The sequence below is a fragment of the Carcharhinus amblyrhynchos genome, chromosome 5, assembly GCF_965287045.1.
Source record: "Carcharhinus amblyrhynchos chromosome 5, sCarAmb.v2.hapA, whole genome shotgun sequence".
In the NCBI taxonomy this organism is placed as follows: domain Eukaryota; kingdom Metazoa; phylum Chordata; class Chondrichthyes; order Carcharhiniformes; family Carcharhinidae; genus Carcharhinus; species Carcharhinus amblyrhynchos.
Window position 1 is genome coordinate 122,187,750 of NC_137328.1, and position 19,416 is coordinate 122,207,165.

Genomic DNA, 19,416 nt, shown 5'->3' on the forward strand with positions numbered 1-19,416 from the left:
GAGAGATACATATTTTCTCATACGTTGGGGATAATTCTCCTGCTCTTCTTCAAACTCGTGGTACAGGATACTTTATATCCACCTGAGGGGGTCAGCGTGGCCTCGGTTTAACATCTCATCTGGAAGATGAGACCACCGAGAGCGCAGCACTCCCCTCAGTAATACATCAGGCAGGTCAGCTCAGAATCATGTGTTCCAGATCTGGAGTGGGGCTTGAACCCTCCTGACTCAAGTACACTGAGGAAGCACTGCATCATCCATGTTGCTGTCTTTCAGATGAGACATTCACCCAAAAGCCCTGTTCACCCAGGTAGAGAATAAGACTGGAATAAGGATCCATGAATACTGGACGAAGTTCAAACATACCAAAAGCCGTCTTCGGTTGGATGTAATTGAGCGACGGCCCAAACACAACCACAAATTTCATGTTGGCATTTATTAAAACATTTCACAGTTAATAAAATGGTTTCCAGAAAGGACTGGCTACATTACCTGACTTGAAGATATGTATGAGGCACATTAGCAGAGTGCCAATCTGTTGACAGTAAAAGGAATGCTGCTGCTCACTCATGTCCACCTTCAGCTGTTTGTTCACAATGTCCTCGAGGAGGATCCCCACCATCTGTAACAGGAACCTGCACAAAAAAAGATGCACCAATCACTTCTCTAACACAAGATAGCCCCGCAAAAAACAAATCCACAAAAAGTAGAGCAGGCTGTTAAAAACACATGAGATCCTTGGCTTTACAAAGGCAGAGTTTACAAAAAGTTATGCTAAATCCATAAACCACTGGCTAGGCCTCAACGAAAGTAAGAAGTCTCACAACACCAGGTTAAAGTCCAACAGGTTTATTTGGTCCAACAAGCTTTCAGAGCGCTGCTCCTTCATCAGATGAGTGGAGGATTGGGTTCACAAACACAGGATGTATAGACACAGACTCAATTTACAAGATAATGGTTGGAATGAGAGTCTCAACAGGTAATCAAGTCTTTACAGGTACAGACAATCCAAGTGGAGAGAGGGTTAAGCACAGGTTAAAGAGATGTGAATTGCCTCAGGCCAGGACAGTTAGTGAGATTTTGCAAGCCCTGGCAAGTTGTGAGGTTACAGATAGTGTGATATGAACCCAAGTTCCCGGTTGAGGCCGTCCTCATGTGTGCGGAACTTGGCTACCAGTTTCTGCTCGGCGATTGTGTTGTTGTGTGTCGTGAAGGCCGCCTTGGAGAACATTTGTCTGAAGATCAGAGACTGAATGTCCATGATTACTTAAGTGTTTCCCGACAGGAAGGGAACACTGCTGCCTGGTGACTGTCGAGCGGTGTCCATTCACCCTTTGTTGTAGCATCTGCACGGTCTCACCAATGTACCATGCCTCGGGACATCCTTTCCTGCAGCGTATCAGGTAGACAACATTGGCCGAGTCGCAAGAGTACGTACCATGTACCTGCTGGATGGTGTTCTTACATCAGTCTCTTGCATTGTCTGCACCTGTAAAGACTTGATTACCCATTAAGACTCACGTTCCAACCATTATCATGTAAATTGAGTCTGTGTCTATCTTTGCTCTGTGAACCCAATTCTTCACTCATTTGAAGGGGCAGCGCTCCATGAGCTCATGCTACCAAATAAACTTCTTGGACTTTAACCTGGTGTTGAGACTTCTCACTGTGCCTATCCCAGTCCGACACCGGCATCTCCACATCTCAGCTAGAATAGTTTAGTTTATTGTAAAAACCCCTAGTTGCCACATTGTGGTGCCTGCTCAGGTGCACTGAGGGAGAATTTAGCACGACCAATGCAGCTAATCTGGGTAACCTGCAATGTCGAGCAAGTCCCGACAGGCTCATGGAAGCAGGCCAGTTCAGTATAAATTTAATTTTAAATATGAGAAACAAGATATTGAGGGCAAATTTAACACAGCCAAATCACCTAACCAGCACGTCTTTCGAACTGTGGGAGGAAACTGGAGAACCTGGAGGAAACCTACACAGACACAGGGAGAATGTATAGACTCTGCACAGTCACCCAAGCCGGGAATCGATCCTGGGGCTGTGACGCAGCACTGCTAACCACTTTGCCATAGTTTTCAGGGTGACTTGCTTTAGGAAGGATGTCAAGGTCTTGGAAAAGCACAAGAGAAGATTTACAGGGGGAGAAGGGCTTCATTGTGGAGACTGCAGAAACTAGAATTGTTGTCCTTAGACAAAGAACATCAAAGGGAGGTTTGACAAAGGTATTTGAAATTATGAATTGCTTTGACAGAGCGCACAGGGAGAAACTGTTCCACAGCCATGAAGATCAGTAACCAGATTTAAAATAATTGGTTTAAAAAAAGGGAAGATTTTGTTCAGTGAATTGTGATGATCTGGAATGTACTGTCTGAAAGGACAGTGGAAGTAGATTCAATTGTAACTTACAAAAGGGAATTGGATATCTCCTTACAATGGAAAAATTCTCAGGGTTTCGGGAAAAGTGCAAAGGAACTGAGACTAATTGGTAGCCCTTCGACAGTACCAACATAGGCATGAGGTGTAAACGCTCTCCTTGTGTTGTATGACTTTATGATCTGGTAATGCACAGTTCTTGTGGTAATATGTAATATATGTTGGCTTAGGAGGCAAAGGCTGGCAATTTTTTGACTGACGAGAGTGACACAGCCAAGTCCAAGGCTCTCTTCATTCAATGCCCACTCACCTTCGTGACCAGAAGTCCCTGGACAGCAATCAGGGATATGAGCACTGGTTCTTCCAGGTACCCTGAATCCAACTGATGCACCTCAGCAGAGATAGCTAACCTGACACACACTAGGGGTTAGAACAGAATCACGGAATCACAGAATCAGCCAGGGCAGGAGTCCATTCAGCCCATCGAGTCTGCACCAACCACAATCGCACTAAGGCCTTATCCCCATAAACCTACATATTTAGCCTACCTAGTCCCTCTGACACGAAGAGGCAATTTAGCATGGCCAATCAACCTAACCCACACATCTTTGGGAGGAAACCAGAGCACCTAGAGGAAACCCACACAGGCACTGGGAGAACATGCAGACTCCACACAGACAGTGAACCAAGCCGGGGATTGCTCCTGGGTCCTTGGCGCCGTGAGGCAGCAGTGCGAACCACTGTGCCACACCTTGAACCAAGGATCTTCTCATAGATGTGATTCAGTTACATGCTGCCTTTGTTATATCAACCGTCAGGAGTCAGGCCTCTTTTTAAGTCTTGCTGTCTATTCCCATACAAACATCTTGGTCAACCTCACCACAACATTGCTAATGTTGTGCTGGTTACAGTTATCACGGTTATCATCTCCAATCTCAGACAGGTTGAAGCATTAAGCCAGTTATGTAAGTGCCATGCACAACTTCAAATTGGCCAGATTTTAATCTCACTTTAGACAAGAATATCCTTTGAGGTCTGAACAGCAGCTCAGGGAGAGTCCGGCCAACATGGTTGAAGGTTAGGTCACCGAAGGCAGAGTTTCCAATGTTGCCAATGAAAAGACTAGCAACACTGATTCTCTTTCCCTGTGGAGATGATCCTTGAAACCTACTAGGCCTCATCCTGCAGGAGGATTGTCTAAAATCAACAATCCTCCTAACTCTGACCCCATACCATGTAAAAGATGCTCTAACATGAGGGATCTTATCACAAGGCCACAAGATCTGCTCTGCCATTTGATCATGGCTGATATGTTTCTCAGCCCATTCCCAACACCTTTCCCCAGTAACATTTGATCAGCAGGCGACGGTGCAGAGGGACCTCGGGGTCCTTGTGCATGAGTCGCAAAAACCCAGCTTGCAGGTGCAGCAGGTGGTCAGGAAGGCGAATGGGATGCTGGCCTTCATAGCGAGGGGGATTGAATATAAAAGTAGGGAGGTCTTGCTGCAGCTGTATAGGGCATTGGTGAGGCCGCAGCTGGAGTACTGTGTACAGTTTTGGGCGCCGCACCTGCGCAAGGATATTTTGGCCCTGGAGGGAGTGCAGAGGAGGTTTACTAGGCTGATACCGGAGTTGAGGGGATTGAGCTATGAGGAGAGGCTGAATAAACTAGGCTTGTACTCGTTAGAGTTTAGAAGAATGAGGGGAGATCTCATTGAGACGTATAAGATGATGAATGGGATGGATAGGATAGAGGTGGAGAGACTCTTCCCGCTCAAAAAAGACAGTAGGACTAGGGGGCACAGCCTCAAGATAAAGGGGAGGCGGTTTAGAACGGAGTTGAGGAGGAACTTCTTCACTCAAAGGGTGGTGAATCTCTGGAATTCTCTGCCCGTTGAAGTGGTGGAGGCTGCCTCGCTAAATATTTTTAAGAAGCGGGTTGATGGGTTTTTGATAAGAGAGGGGATTAAGGGTTATGGGGAGAGGGCGGGAAAGTGGAACTGAGCCACAACAGATCAGCCATGATCTTATTGAATGGCGGGGCAGGCTCGAAGGGCTAGATGGCCTACTCCTGCTCCTATTTCTTATGTTCTTATGTTCTTATCAATCAAGAACCTATCTCCGTCTTAAATACATTCAATGACTTGACCTCCACAGCCTCCTGTGGCAATGAATTCCATTGATTCACCATCCTCTGAAGAGATTCCTCCTCATCTTAGTTCTAAATGGTTGTCTCTTGGATCTGAGCCTCACCTACTGTTGGAAACATCTTCCCCATGTCCACTATATCCAGGCCTTTCTATATTCTGTTAGCTTTCAGTGAGATCCCCTCATCCTTCTAAACACACCATTGAGTACAGACCAGAGTTCTCCAACACTCCTCATAAGTCAGGATATATTGGGTACCTCAGTCCCTAAAGAGCAGCTAAACTGACAAAGTTGGTGCAGAATTGATGGGTCGAATGGCCTCTTTTTGCACTGTAGAGATTCTAAGATTTTAACATTCAGATGATTCATACCTGCTGTATCTAACTGTGTGCTTCTATTTTGATGTCCAAGTGTTTCAAAAACACGTATGAAATGTAAAGTCCATGAAATGTTCCTTAATTTGTTTTTACCATTGAAGAGAGCTTTGGGTATCTTGCACAATGGACCACATTGTTTTGTTTCAGGGATACCTGACTTGATATCTCTCAAATGTTTCAATGTTTGACATGCAATGAAATACTTTGAAATGCAGTCACTTTTACATACACGACAGCCACTCTGCACGTAGCAGGAACTCTCAAACAGCAAGAATCACCAGTTAATTTACTTTTAACACACGGTACACTTGGTTTAATGTCTCACTGAATGGAAGACATCTCAAACAATGTGGCACTCCCTCAGTATTGCACTGCACTGTCAGTCTACCCACTAGGTGTTGGGAGTTGGGCAAGAACTTATGGCCTTAGACACGGAGGTGGAAGCAGAAGCCAGAATGCATTTGCTGCACTGTCTTGTCACTTTACTAAAACTTAGAAAGCCATGAGTACCTGGCAAAGGTTTCTTCTGGTTTGCTTTGTGTCTCTTCATCTTGCTCTTCTGGTGGGACGGTCTGATTCCCTCGGTCCCTCAACATGCTAATGTTGTGGCAGGAAATCAAATATGGGGACAGGGCCAATTCCTGAACCCGCGACAGGACAATATCCTCGGTGGACTGAGAAATGAGGACCCGCAGGATAGCTAAGATACCCGATATCCAAAGCTGAACTGTTCCAACTGAGGCCTACAAGATAAACAATTTCCAATTATTATTCCCTTGGTACATTTTGGCAAGGGTTAAAAAAAATGATCGACTGACTTCAAGATGATTTCAGAAGTCAAATTTACAAATTGAACATTGTGCCCACTTTTTGAAGTAACAGTACCAGCCGACAACTCCCAACCAAATCTGGTATACGTGTAGGGTCATTCCACCTATAACAACACAGCAACTCAACCTCAGGCCTTAATACATAGCAATTGTCATTTGAATCATGCACTTAACATATTAAAGTGGACCCCCCCAAGATTATTTCTTTATCTGAGGAAGGATGTCCTTGCTTATAGAGAAATACAGCAAAGGTTTACCAGGCTGATTCCTGGGATGGCAGGTCTGTCAGATGAGGAGACACTAAGTTGGTTAAGATGATATTCACTGGAGTTTAGACAAGCGAGAGGGGGGTCTCATAGAAACTTATAAAATTCTAACAGGGTTATACAGAGTAGATTCACATGGAATGTTCCCAATGGTGAGGGAGTCCAGAACTAGGGGTCACAGTTCTAAAAGGTTTACCACTTATCCTCAAACTGAGGTGAGAAGAAATTTCTTCACCCAGAGTGGTGAATGTAATTGAGGCCAAAACGTTGTCTGATTTCAAGAAGAAATTAGATATAGCTCTTGGGGCTAGAGATCAAGGGATGTGGGAGGAAGGGAGCATCAGGATATTGACTTCGATGATCACCACGATTAAAATGAATGGCGCAGCAGGCTTGAAAAGCCAAATGGCCTATTCCAGCTTCTTGTTTCTACGTTTCATAGAAGGGTTATGGAACAAAACCTGGCACTGAGTCACGTAAGGTAATATCAGGTCAGTTGACCAAAAGTTTACTTGAAAGTGGTAAGTTTTAAGGAGTGTCGTAAAGATGAAAAAGAGGAAGATAGGTGGAGAGATATAGGAAGGTACTTCCAGAATTGAAGGTCTTGGCAGCCAAAAGCACAACTGATTAAAATTAGGAATGTTCGATTGGCAGAGTGTAGAGGTCTTGGGAGGTTGTAGGGCTGAAGATATTACAAAGTTAGGAGGAGTAAGGACATAAAGCAATTTGAAAATAAGGAGGAGAACCTTAATGTCAAGATGCTGTTTGCCCAGGAGGCACTACAAATCAGCTAGTAGAAAGTAGATGAGTAAATGGGACTGGGAGTTAGGAACTTTGAAAGACCTCAACTTTGTGAATGGCAGAGCACAAGAACCTTGCCAGCAGTGCACTGGAAAAACTAAGTCTAGAAGTAATGAAGATTCCTAAAGTCATTGCAGAGTGGCTTACCAGGGTGCTAGGCATCGCAAACATACTCTTCAGCAACATGTCAACAGGTCGCAGAGATGAGGGTGCCACTGTCTCAAAGAGTGTATTCAGCACTCCTAAGGCCTCGTGCGAATCAAGGTGCATCTACCACAAACAAAACCAGGAAATAATGCAATTCATTTATATTGAGTTTTGAGTTTTTCAAGAGCAGAACTGAACTCATGCTCATCAAGTCAACATCCAAAATATGCACTCAGCTTGCAGGTTTAATCCTGCACAAATCCATTCATTCCCTGCTCCTTACCTTTGAAACCTCCTGTTGCCCTTTCAAGACAAGCCTCTACACTTGGATCTTTCAGCTCTGGGCTGCCACATGACTCCTCTTTCCCTCACCATCAGGGAAAGAGCCTCAGTCATTCACTTCAGTATTTGGATTTTTTTTTAAGACTCCTTACACCTTGCTCAAACTCTCTACTTTTAAAAGTCAGCTAACGGTTTTATTCTGCATTCGATTCCCCTCCCCAGTGAAGTGCTGTAGTCTATCCCACTATGTTAAAGGAACTGTGTGCAGTGGATAGCTGCACTGGTGCACTGTGGAGTCTAGACTTTCTACTTAATTGTGCTGGTTCCTTCACTGCAATTCACAAAAAGGCTGTGGAATTTTCAGTCTAATTTATATTCCACTTGGTTCAAGTTTCTGCAGCTAGTCTTAACAATATTGTCTGCAAGCAAGCTCCAACCACAAAACTAGCCACTTGCCCAGAGTGAATTAACCATCAGTTTGAGTTAAAGTTTATTTATTAGTGTCACAAGTAGGCTTACATTACAACTGGCCTAGTCGCTACACTCCGGCACCTGTTAAGATTCACCAAGGGAAAATTCAGCACGGCCCAGTGCATCTAACCAGGACGTCTTTTGGACTGTGGGAGGAAACCCATGCAGACATGGGGAGAATGTGCAAACTCCACAGAGACAGTGACCCAAGCCAGGAATCGAATCCGGGTCCCGGCGCTGAGAGGCAGCAGTGCTAACCACTGTGCCATCTTTGGACCAATGTACGTTTTAATAACTTCTAAATACTATTTATGTTTCAATATACTTAAGAAACTGACCCCAACATCACGAGGATATATATTTTTTTAAAACCATGAATTTCATTAATGTACGCAGAGGTGACAGATTAATGCTGAGTAAAAAAAATTTTTTCTCACGTCTATTCGCAATTAACAACACAAAGCTGCCACTTTATTATACAAGGATAAATTTTAAAGCAAATTTATTGTGCTTTAACATGTTGCTCAGATTATAGATTTTCTATTAGATTATATAAAAATGAGTTTCAGCGGAAAACCAAAGAAAACCATTTAAAAACAGACAATTTGCACTAGAATCAGCAAAGTAGAAACACAAAACCTGGATTTTTACATAGGTTTTTTTAATTCATTGGAGGGACATGGGCATTGCTGGCTGGCCAGCATTTATTGCCCATGCCAAGTTGCCCGAGGGCAGTTGAGAGTCAACCACATTGGTGTGGCTCTGGGGTCACATGTAGGCCAGACCCGGTAAGGACAGCAGATTTCCTTCCATAAAAAGGACATTAGAGAACCATTTACATCATAGCAATAGTCTATTCAACCCAACTAACCCATACTCTTATTATGCTCTACACAAGCCTCTTCATACCAATCTTCATAGTCCATTAGCGTATCCTTCTGTCCCTTTCTCCCCATCTCTTTATTTATCTTTTAATTGCATTTTATTCTCCTCAACTATTCGCCACGGTAGCAAGCTCCACATTCTCATTCCTAACTAGGTAAAAGCTTTCTACACCTCCGTGGATAGTACAAAATTAAATCAGGAGAGGCTAGAAAAGCACATGGAACAGTGCAAGTTGCTCACAAATCTTTAAGTACCACAGCCTCCTTATACGCATGTTTGTACCTGCTGTTTGGCCAGCAACGGTAGAATCATATCGGCTATCTGACGGGAAAGACGTTTCCATTTATCCTCATTCTCCTTGTGACACTGTTGCAACACCAGGATCAACATCTCCAGGACCTGCAATGAAAAAAAACAGTAAATATTATTCTTACCATCTGCCCAAATTTCATGACATTATTCGAGAGAAGCACTAATCTGAAAGAGAACTGTGATAGTGGTTTCCCCCCCCCCATCATAGAATGTAAAGATGGGACAGAGGCAGGGCAGGGATGGAGGGGTGGAAAGCACCTGAGCTGTTCTTAAAAAATTCCCACTGCTTTCACACCACTACTTGCTGCATTGGGATTTATAGAGACCAGTGTTTTTAATTCAGTCTCCTCGGGTACACAACGTACAAAATAATTTTCATTCACACCAAGTCATGAATACAGTAAAATGTCCCAAGGTGTTTCACAGGCAGATTACCATTATAAAATTTGATACCATGCCACAGGAGGAAGTGTTAGGACAGCTGGAACAAGAGGTAGATTTAAAAGAAACATTTCTATCGGGGCAGCACGGTGGCATAGTGGTTAGTACTGTTGCCTCACAGCGCCAGAGACCCGGGTTCAACTCCAGGCTTGGGTCACTGTCTCTGTGGAGTTTGCACATTCTCCCTGTGTCTGGGTTTCCTCCCACAGTCCAAAGACGTGCAGGTTAGGTGCATTGGCCATGCTACATTCTCCCTCAGGTGAACCCGAACAGGCACCAGAGTGTGGCAGCTAGAGGAATTTCACAGTGACTTCACTGCAGTGTTAATGTAGGCCTTCTTGTGATTAATAGATATACTTTAACTTTACTTTAAAAGATGTGCGAGAGATAGGGAGGTGGAGAGATTTAAGGAGATAATTCCATTGCTTCGGACCTTGCCACCTGAAGGCACATCCAACAATGGTGGGGCGATGAAACTGGGAATGCATGGAGGCCAGATCTGGGAAAGCACAGACATCCAGAAACAAGTCATTCAGCCGCTGGAGCTCGTTCTGCCATTCACTTAGATCGTGGCTAATTTGCACCCACCTTGATAGCTTTTACTAAGAAAAATGAATTAATCTCAGTCCTCAACATTTTAATCACCTTTTGGTATCCAGCCTTTTGGGGCAGAGTTCCAGATTTCCAATACGCTGCATGAAAAACTGCATTTTGCAATTAAACTTAATTATCAGAGTCCATGGAACTGCCCTCCATCAGAAGAACCTGAAGAGGCCATTCAGCCCTTCTATCCTGTTCCAAAATAAAGCAGATAATCTAAAAGGTGGAAGAGCATGGTTCATACCTAGAGATGCGGTTGTGGGAAGAAGTGAAACGGTGACTGTTTTCTTCTGAAGTTTCTATGTCCCTTTCATTCCCCAATCTCCACGCAAACATACACTGCATTTCAGAGCTAAAGATTTTTTTAATATGCGCCCAGTTACAGTACAACACCAGACACTTCCAGAAAGGCATCAACAATGGCAGGAGCAGTACAGAACTCCCAATGAACTGATGCAACATTACACCTTAACCATCAACCCAGCGAGAACTCCACACACAGGGCAAGTTCAACACTGTTCCTGAATGCTGAAAAACTTGTTATAATAAATTTTAACCATATAAGAATTAAACCTGCAATTCTTACCATTTCAAGATGTTTACTGCAGCTCTAATTAAAAAAAGAAAACTATGTTTATTAGAGTGTTTGGGCAAGACAATTGCTACACTGCAATCCTAACAAGCTGAAGCCACTGTGGAGATATTATTCAGCTCCATGCTATAAACTGATCTTTCATAAATACAGGAATTAATCTGTCCAACTTGGTACATTTCAAATATTAAAACAGACATAAGAGGTGGAACTTGGAATTAGACATGCAACTGATGAAGCAGAGGTCAGACTTTACACCAGGAATACAGACGGTATGAGACAAGCAGAGAATGGTGGAAATAAATAGCAGGTCCGTGAGCACTCCAAAAAGGTAGTCTACAGCCCAGAATTGTCAACTTTACATATGCAAAAGGTTTACACCCAGAAGATTAACAATCAGTTCTGTGCAGCTGCTGACAGATGTGCTGTGCATTTCCAGATCCAATTCCAAGCTCTTAACAAATGCAGGTTTTTAAAAAGGTCTCTGCAGATGGAATGCAACTGAGGGAGACAGAAGACCAAGCAACAAAATCAATATGATCGACATACAGCAAGCGTAGAACAAAACATTCCAGTTGTAAAGTAATGGAAACACCCAAGGGCCCCTGAATGTGAAACACCTGTATGGCAGGTTGTAGAGTAACTGGGCGGATTGAAAAGGCACTTTTGGGATGCTGGGAGACAATGCTGAAGTGATCTTTAAGCATTACTTCTCACATTTAGGTTTTTTTCTCACCCTGGGCTGGTGACTATGAACTGCACAGGAAGCCAAATGGGAGTGAAGCAACTGGCTTCCATACGTCCCAAATCCCAGGCAGAAAGGGGGGGTGGGGGGGCCGCTACTTTCTGATGCAACCCATGCACAATGAATGAAGGCAAACGCTGTACTGAGGTTTAACATGCGTAATAAATAAAACTAGCAGTGTAGGAGGTTAAATTTGATTCACAAGTAAACATTAACTTTCCCCAGTCTTGATGCAAATGTGCCAGGATCCAAGCTAATTGCTATGGCGGAACTAAGATGGTGTGAGAACAGATTGAAAAGAAGAAACAGGAGATTGTTACGCAAGCAATATGCAACACTAAAATAATGAACAATTTATGCATCAGGAATACATGGTTGAAGATGGAGTTGAAGAGATCAGAGACATGTAAATGCATCATGACCATAAAAGTGTGTAAAAAGAGAAGATACAGAGAAGGATGAAGCCATCAGTTGCAGGCCAGTCAACAACTACCTCCCTCAGAAATCTCACACTCCAATTTCTAAGACATTCCTCCACCTGATATTTTAATGGTTAATTGATTTAGAATGAGGATCTAAACATGCGTTTTAATAAAAAGCAGAGAGGAATGTTTCATGAGTGGGTTAACTGTCTATACATTAATATTGCAAACGACCTGTATATTTCTGTGTTGGTCTGTCACTGCACATTTCTGGCCAGTTATTCAGTTCCAAATGGAAAACTGCTTTGTTGCTTAATCAACTGTCCTGGACCACATGCTTCAGCAAAGATATATTGGCTTTGGATGGGGTGCAGTACATTCACAATAACATTGGGGTTAAAGAGTTAATTCACAAGGATGGACTGGGCCTGTAGATTTGTGTAGACTAGGGTGATGTAATTAAGATGTGGTCAATAATTAAAGGATTTGATTGAGTACTTATAGCAAAGCATTTTCCCCATTTCATCAAATAGATCAGAATAAAAGTGGGCTGGAGTGTGTAACCTGTAAATCAGAGCTTTGTCAGTAGGGACAATGTCAGGATGCACTGTTTCATAGAAAGGGTAGTTGAAATCTGGAACTCTGAGGCTGGGGAGTCAATTGAAAATTTTAAAACTGAGATTCGTGGATTTTGTTAGATAAAGCAATTAAGGCTCACAGACTCACCACGGATATGTGGAATTCAGACATAATACTTCCTACCTCTCCTGAGCTTTTTCAACAACTACAAGGCACAAGTCAGGGGTGCGGTAGAATATTCTCTATCTGTCCAAATAAGTGCAACTCTGACTAAATCCAAAAACTCAACACCGTCCAGGACAAAGTAGCCACATAGTGAGTTAACACCAAGATAAATGCAAATACTGCAGATACTGCAATCTAAAACAAAAACAGAAAAATGCTGGAACAAAGGGTCATCCAGGCTCAAAACTTTGGCTCTATTCTCTCCCCACAGATGCTGTCAGGCATGCTGAGATTTTCCAGCATTTTTCTGTTTTTGTTGCAAAGTAATCACATGATCAGTAACCCATACATCACCATAAACATTCACTCCCTCTAACATCAACACACAGTAGCCACAGTATGTACCATCTACAAGGTGCAAACAGCAACTTGTCAAGCTTCCTATGGCAGCACCTTCCAATCCATAATCTCTACCTCCCAGAAGGGCAAACGAATAGACACCCCAACTCCAAGCTCTCCTCCAATTCACACACCGTTTTGACATGGAACCAATGAAGCAGGGACAAAATTCTGGTACTTCCATCCTAACAGCCCTGAGGGACTGAGGCAGTTAAGACAATAGATCACACAACCTTCCTAAGGGGATGGGCAATAAATGCTGGTCTCGCAAGTGATGTTTACATCCCATGAATGAATAAAGAAAGAAAAACTGAATGGCGGAACAGGCTTTAGGGGTCAGACTGACTCAGGGCACTCAACATCCTGGGAGCTTGGCAATCGAGACTGAATGTGCACTACGGTTACTTCATCCAGCTTTCAATGTCACTACATAATCCTGGCTCAATCCATAGATCACAACCCAAAGCACTGCAAAGAAGTGGGGAGGTAGAAGGTGGGGAGGTAGAAGGTGAGGGGGTAGAGGTGCAGCATTGGTTTTAGGAATAAATAAGTTGGATGTACCTGATGGTATTGGATAAGTCTCAGCAACATGGAAACCACCACTTCCTTCTGTGTGTCCAGCTCCTTGCCAGCATCAGCTTTATTGGTCCCTCGCAGTACAAAAAGGTCGTGGACTATCGGCTGCAGTGCTGGGATTGCTATTGCAAAGTACAAAATGAAAATTTGTCCGCTGGAAACTTTAAAAAAAAGGTTTAACAAAAGAAGCAGAAGTTTGTCAACAAAGAAAAGGCTCACTCGCTTGGTCCTTGGGATGAGACGGTTGGCCCCCCCGCCCCGCACCCCCCAGCCCCTATCCCCCCCCCAGCCCCTACCCCCCCACCAGCCCCCACCAGCCCCTACCCCCCCACCCCGCCCCTACCCCCCCACCCCGCCCCTACCCCCCCACCCCGCCCCTACCCCCCCACCCCGCCCCTACCACCCCACCCCCCATAATGAGAAGCTAAGCAAATTGGGTTTGCATTCTCTGGACTTTAGAAGCATGGGAGATAATTTTGTTGAAACATACATAATTCTGAAGGCATTTGATGGGATGGATACAAGACATTAGTTTCCCTATCTGGAGAGTCCAGAGCATGGGGGTGCAGTCTTAAAATAGAACTGAGATGAGCAGAAATTGCTTTACTTAAAGCAGTTGTGAAGCTTTGAAATTCTCTCATATAACAAACAAAGTTAAGAGAAGGCCCCTCAGCCACGATTAAATAAAACCACATCTGATCTGACTGTAACCTACCACCGAACCCCAATAACCTTTCATCGTCTTTGTTCATCAAGACTCTACTTCCACTGGCTTTTGAGGAAAGAGTTCCAAAGACACAGCACCCTCAAAAAAAATTCTTATCTGTCTTAGATGGGTAGCCTTCTATTTTTAAACTGTGACCCCGAATTCTAGATTTTCCCTCAAGAGGAAACATCCTCTCCACATCCATCCTGGGGGTCTCATACGTTTCAATCAAATTTCCTCTTACTTTTCTAAGCTCCAAGCCCAGGCTCTCCAATCTTTCCTCAAGACAACCCACCCTATCCTGGAATTAGTCTAGTAAACCTTCGTTAAACAGTTTTGAAAGCAGTTGCATCCTTCCTAAAATGAGGCCAAAACAGTACACAATACTCCAGATGTAGCCTCACCAATGCCCTGTACAACTGAACCAAAACGTCCCGATTTTTACATCCAATTCCCCTTGTAATAAACAACAACATTCCATTAGCTTTCCTAACCTTCTGATACTCATGCCCAAGGACATCCAAATCCATCTGCATCTTAGAACTCTGCAATCTGTCACCATTTAAATAAGAATTTTTTTATATTCTTCCTGCCAAAATGGACAATTTCACATTTGCCCACATTATATTCCATTATAGATCTTTGCCCACTCACTCAAATATTCTGTCAATTTGTAACCTTATGTCCTTTTCACAAGTTACTTTCCTATTTATCCTTAAATAAATCAGCAACTATACCTGCTGCCCCTGCATCCAAGTCATTGCTACAAATTGTAAGAACTGGCCCCTGTGGAAAACCACTTGTTATACCCACTATCCAGAAAGAGGCCCTTTACAGCTACCTTGATTCCTTTTAGCTTGCCAATCTTCTATCATTCCAATATGCTACTCCTTACACCAAGAGCTTTTATTTTCCACAATAACCTTCAATGCCATGTCAGATGTCTTTTGGAAATCTAATTGCAGCACATCTACCAGCTCCCCTTTATCCACAGCCTGTGTGACTTCTTCAAAAAACTCCAATAAATTGGCAAAACATGATTTCCCTTTCACAAAACCATGTTAACTCTGAGTGTTTGCGTCTAAGTGCCCTGCTATAATATCCTTAACAACAGCTTCTGAAATTTTCACTACGACAGATGTCTTCTCGCTGATGCTCTATCACTGGCTACATTCAAGGCTGAAATAGGAAGATTTTTGGTATCTCAGGGCATCAGGAAGAGGAGGAGTGGATAGAAAAGTGGAGCTAAAGCCAAAGATCAGTCATGATTGTACTTAATGGTGGAGGCTCAACGGACAGTATGGTCTACTCCAGTTCCTATCTCTTCTGTTTTGTTCTTAAACATTAAGCAACAACTTAAATTCTGAAAATTGTGAGCAGGTCCATCAGTATCTGTAGAAAATCATCCACACTGCACCTTTCACAATCTCAGGATATCCCAATCTGCCTTACAGCTAAAGTATTTTTGAAGTGTGGTCAGTGTAGGAAACATGGCAGCCAATCTGGGACCAGCAAGATAAAAGTGATTAAGTAATCCTTTTTCTCCCCCATTTATGTTGGTTCAGGAATAAATCCCAACCAACACACCAGGGAGAACTCCTTTGTTCTCCTTCAAAATACCTCTTACACCCATCTAAGACAGAAGACAGGAATTAATGTCTTATCTGAAAGACAGTACTTCCGACGGCAATGCACTCCCTCAATACTGCAAAGGTCATATGATCCAACCCCAGGAGTGGGGTTGAAACAACAATCTTCTGACTCAGGTGTCTGAGTGCTATCTACTGAGCCACAGGTGACACTGTTAAAGCTTTCACAAATCAGCTACGCTGATCACCCAGTACGTGAAATATAGAACAGCTTTTGAGGTAAGCCATGTGATATCTGTTGATGAGATCAGCATTATATAATACAATTGTAAGCTTAAAAAAGTAGCGCATATCACAATACATATTTTCCACAATGTTCTGATGCACCACCAGAAAGAGGGAATTTGACTTCTAATTTTGAGGCCTTAATCTCCATTTATCCAGTTTTGTTCAGTACTCCTGGTGCAGACTCAAACATATCATACTCAACGGAAGGCTACAGCCAGCTATGATTTGTAACTCACAGGCTGCATTTGACCCCTGTAGTTAGTATCAAGTTCTGCCGGTCACACAAAGCTATGCTACAAACTACTTAGGAATCTCACTCAGAGTACAACTTGAGCTTCAAGTTGCAAAAATCACACAATGGAGCTTCCTGTTCCTATTCCATCAAGTTAAACCCCACTCACCATTTTGTTAGGTTGAGTAGGAAGAATTTCAGCCCCAGGGAGCAGTCTGTTCTTCCAAATCCCATTAATTAGCCTGGCTGTTTTGTCACTATGGCATCAATGGCAGATCATCCTGAGCTAACTTAGTTCCAATCCTCCACCACCAGGTAACTCTGGAGCCAACTCTACACAAAGCAGAATTTTTTTCCCAAGCCCCAATCTTTTCACAATATTGGTTGTGAATGTGTCTTGGATCTCTTAGGTTTTCAGTCCACGGTAAAATTACATTAGATACAGGGCAAAGAGAGAGATCATTCAGGCCCACCAATTCGTGTCAGTATTTATGCTCCACTCAAGTCTCCACCCAAGTCTCCACCCATCCTTTGTCATCTACCTCCAACAGCATGCATCTAAAGAAGAACGAAGAACAATGCAGCACAGGAAACAGGCTCTTCGGCCCTCCAAGCCTGCGCCACTCATGCTTCCAACTAGACTATCTGTTTGTATCCCTCCACTCCCAGTCTGTTCATGAGGCTATCCAGATAAGTCTTAAACAATCTCAGCGTGTCCGCCTCTACCACCTTGCATTCCAGGTCCTCACCACCCTGTGTAAAACCTTGCCCCCCTCACCTTGAACCTGCGACCCCTTGTGTTTGTTACCTCTGACCTGGGAAAAAGTTTCCCACTGTTCACCCTATCTATGCCCTTCATAATTTTATACACCACTATTAGGTCTCTAGTCCCTTGTCCCTCATACGCTTATCTAGCTCATCGTTAAATGCATCTATACTGTTTCCATCAACTACTCGCATGCGGTAGCGAGTTCCACATTCTCATCATTCTCTGGGTAAAAGTTTATTCTGAATTTCCTATTGGTGACTACCTTATATTGATGCTCTCTACTTTTGCCCTCTCACCAGTGAAAACACACACTCATTGCGTCCATTCCATCAAAACTTTCCATTGTTCTAAAGACCTCCAGTGGATCACACCGCAGCCTCAAAGGGAAAAGAGACCCTGGCTGTTTGTCCTTGCCTGACCTCGTGGGCTTGAGTTTTGAACTAAATATCTAAAGTTTTGTTAAAAAAATTTTGACAGCATCAAAGTACTTTCGCAACACTAAAATGGCGAGATGATGGGCCAGTGGTATTATTGCTAGAATATTAATCCAGAAACTCAGCTAATGTTCTGGGGACCTGGGTTCAACTCCCGCCACAGCAGATGGTGGAATCTGAATTCAATAAAAATATCCAGAATTAAGAATCTACTGGTGACCATGAAACCATTGTCAATTGTCAGAAAAATGCATCTGGTTCACTAATGTCCTTTAGGGAAAGGAATCTGCCACCCTTACCCGGTCTGGCCTATTTATGACTCCAGAGCACAGCAACGTGGTTGACTCTCAAATGTCCTCCCAGGGCAACTAGTGATGGGCAATAAATGCTGACCAGCCAGTGACACCCATGCCCCATGAATGAATAAAAATCCCAACCAGCATCATTTCAGAAAACGAACACAACAGAAAATATTTTGCCATTCTGACTTTGCTCTCAACACTCGTGACAGAAGAATTTACAGCTGTTATGCAACACAAAGGGTAAAAGAACACAACCAGAATGTACAGCAGGGGAGAGTTATTACCGTGTGTCACAGCTTTCCGACCACTGGCCATGATCCCATCGCAGAGTTGGATAATTTTAGGAATTCCAATGATTGGCTTGGAGTGATAGCGCTCATACGACAGCAACACCAGGAAGAAAAATATGTTTGGAATGATGGCCTCAGATTCCCTAACAAAATTGCAACAGATAACAATAAGTATACAAGTAGGAAACTAGTGCCAATAATTACTCAAAAAGGACAGTATGACCAGAAGAGACAAATGGGAATTTGGGAAAAGTAAATTTGAGAACAGATATGAGGGTGTTAATGTGGTGGCACAGTGGTTAGCACTGCTGCTTCACAGCACCAGGAATCCATTCTGGCCTTGGGTGACTGTGTGGAGTTTGCACATTCACCCTGTGGCTGTGTGGGTTTCCTCCAGCTATCCAAAGATGTGCAAGTTAGGTTGATTGGCCATGCTAAATTGCCCCCAGGTGTTGCGAGATTAGCAAAGTAAACATGCGGAGTTACAGCAATAGGGCCCAGGTGGATGGTTGTCAGTGCAGTTTCAATGGGCCAAATGGCCTCCTGCACCGTAGCGATTCTACATGTACCATATCGGCAAAGACTAAGTTAACATTAGCCACTACTGGCACTCACCTAAACTGGCCCACCTCGATATATTCAAACTGCTTCAGAACAAACCCAATGAATACCTATTTGTGAAAAAAAATCCAACTGTATCATATAATTGCATAGAATCTGCAGAGTATCTCAACAAGACATTTTACCTAATTACTCTAAATCAGTGCTCACATGCCACATAAGCCCCCTTCCATCCTACTTCATATAATGCTGTCTTCCTTGTGTGCTTCTTTCTAGCTTCCTGTTCAATAAATTTATGTTGTTCACCTTCAGAATTCTTGACTATTGTAGCGAGTACTCTGGTTGAGCAAGATTCTTCTGAATTCTTTATTAGATTCATTAATGTCTCAACTTATATTTATGGGCTCCAAGATTTGGAGTGTATCAGAGAAACCAAATTTCACTAATATATGGCCTATAGTGCATGGGCAACAGTGGCACAGCATTACTGCTTCACATCTCAAGGGTTCAATTCTCAGCCTGTCTGTCTCTGCGGAGTCTGCACATTCTCCCCATGTCTGTGTGAATCTCCTTCCATAGTCCAAAGATATGCAGATTAGATGGTTGGCCATGCTAAGTGTACAGGGTTAAGGAGAGGTGTGGGCCTGGATAAGGTACTCTTTGAGAGTTGGTGCTGACGCAATGGGCTGAATGGTTGCCTTCTGCACTGTAGGGATTCTATGTTTGAACGGGTTGCTAACCTTGACATCAAATTATAATTGCTTCCCCAGCCATACGAACATGTAAACTTGGTTAAAGTAGTGAATACATCTGTTGCAGGAT

General features: G+C 43.3%; 1 protein-coding gene across 8 annotated transcripts in view; it reads right to left on the bottom strand.

The window, feature by feature from the left end:
- Positions 1 to 19,416, bottom strand: part of htt (huntingtin) — a 216,068-nt gene that overhangs the window by 70,473 nt on the left and 126,179 nt on the right. For 5 of the 8 annotated variants that reach the window (XM_080189502.1, XM_080189500.1, XM_080189498.1 and 2 more), the window contains 8 exons: positions 18,649 to 18,704; positions 18,028 to 18,176; positions 13,409 to 13,545; positions 10,532 to 10,555; positions 8,875 to 8,991; positions 6,955 to 7,077; positions 5,421 to 5,653; positions 493 to 635 (listed from right to left, as the gene is read on the bottom strand). In XM_080189502.1, the coding sequence (XP_080045628.1) occupies positions 493 to 635; positions 5,421 to 5,653; positions 6,955 to 7,077; positions 8,875 to 8,991; positions 10,532 to 10,555; positions 13,409 to 13,545; positions 18,028 to 18,176; positions 18,649 to 18,704 (982 nt within the window). The remainder of the gene's footprint in view (positions 1 to 492; positions 636 to 5,420; positions 5,654 to 6,954; positions 7,078 to 8,874; positions 8,992 to 10,531; positions 10,556 to 13,408; positions 13,546 to 18,027; positions 18,177 to 18,648; positions 18,705 to 19,416) is intronic. The other 3 variants (XM_080189503.1, XM_080189499.1, XM_080189504.1) reach the window with 1 other exon arrangement.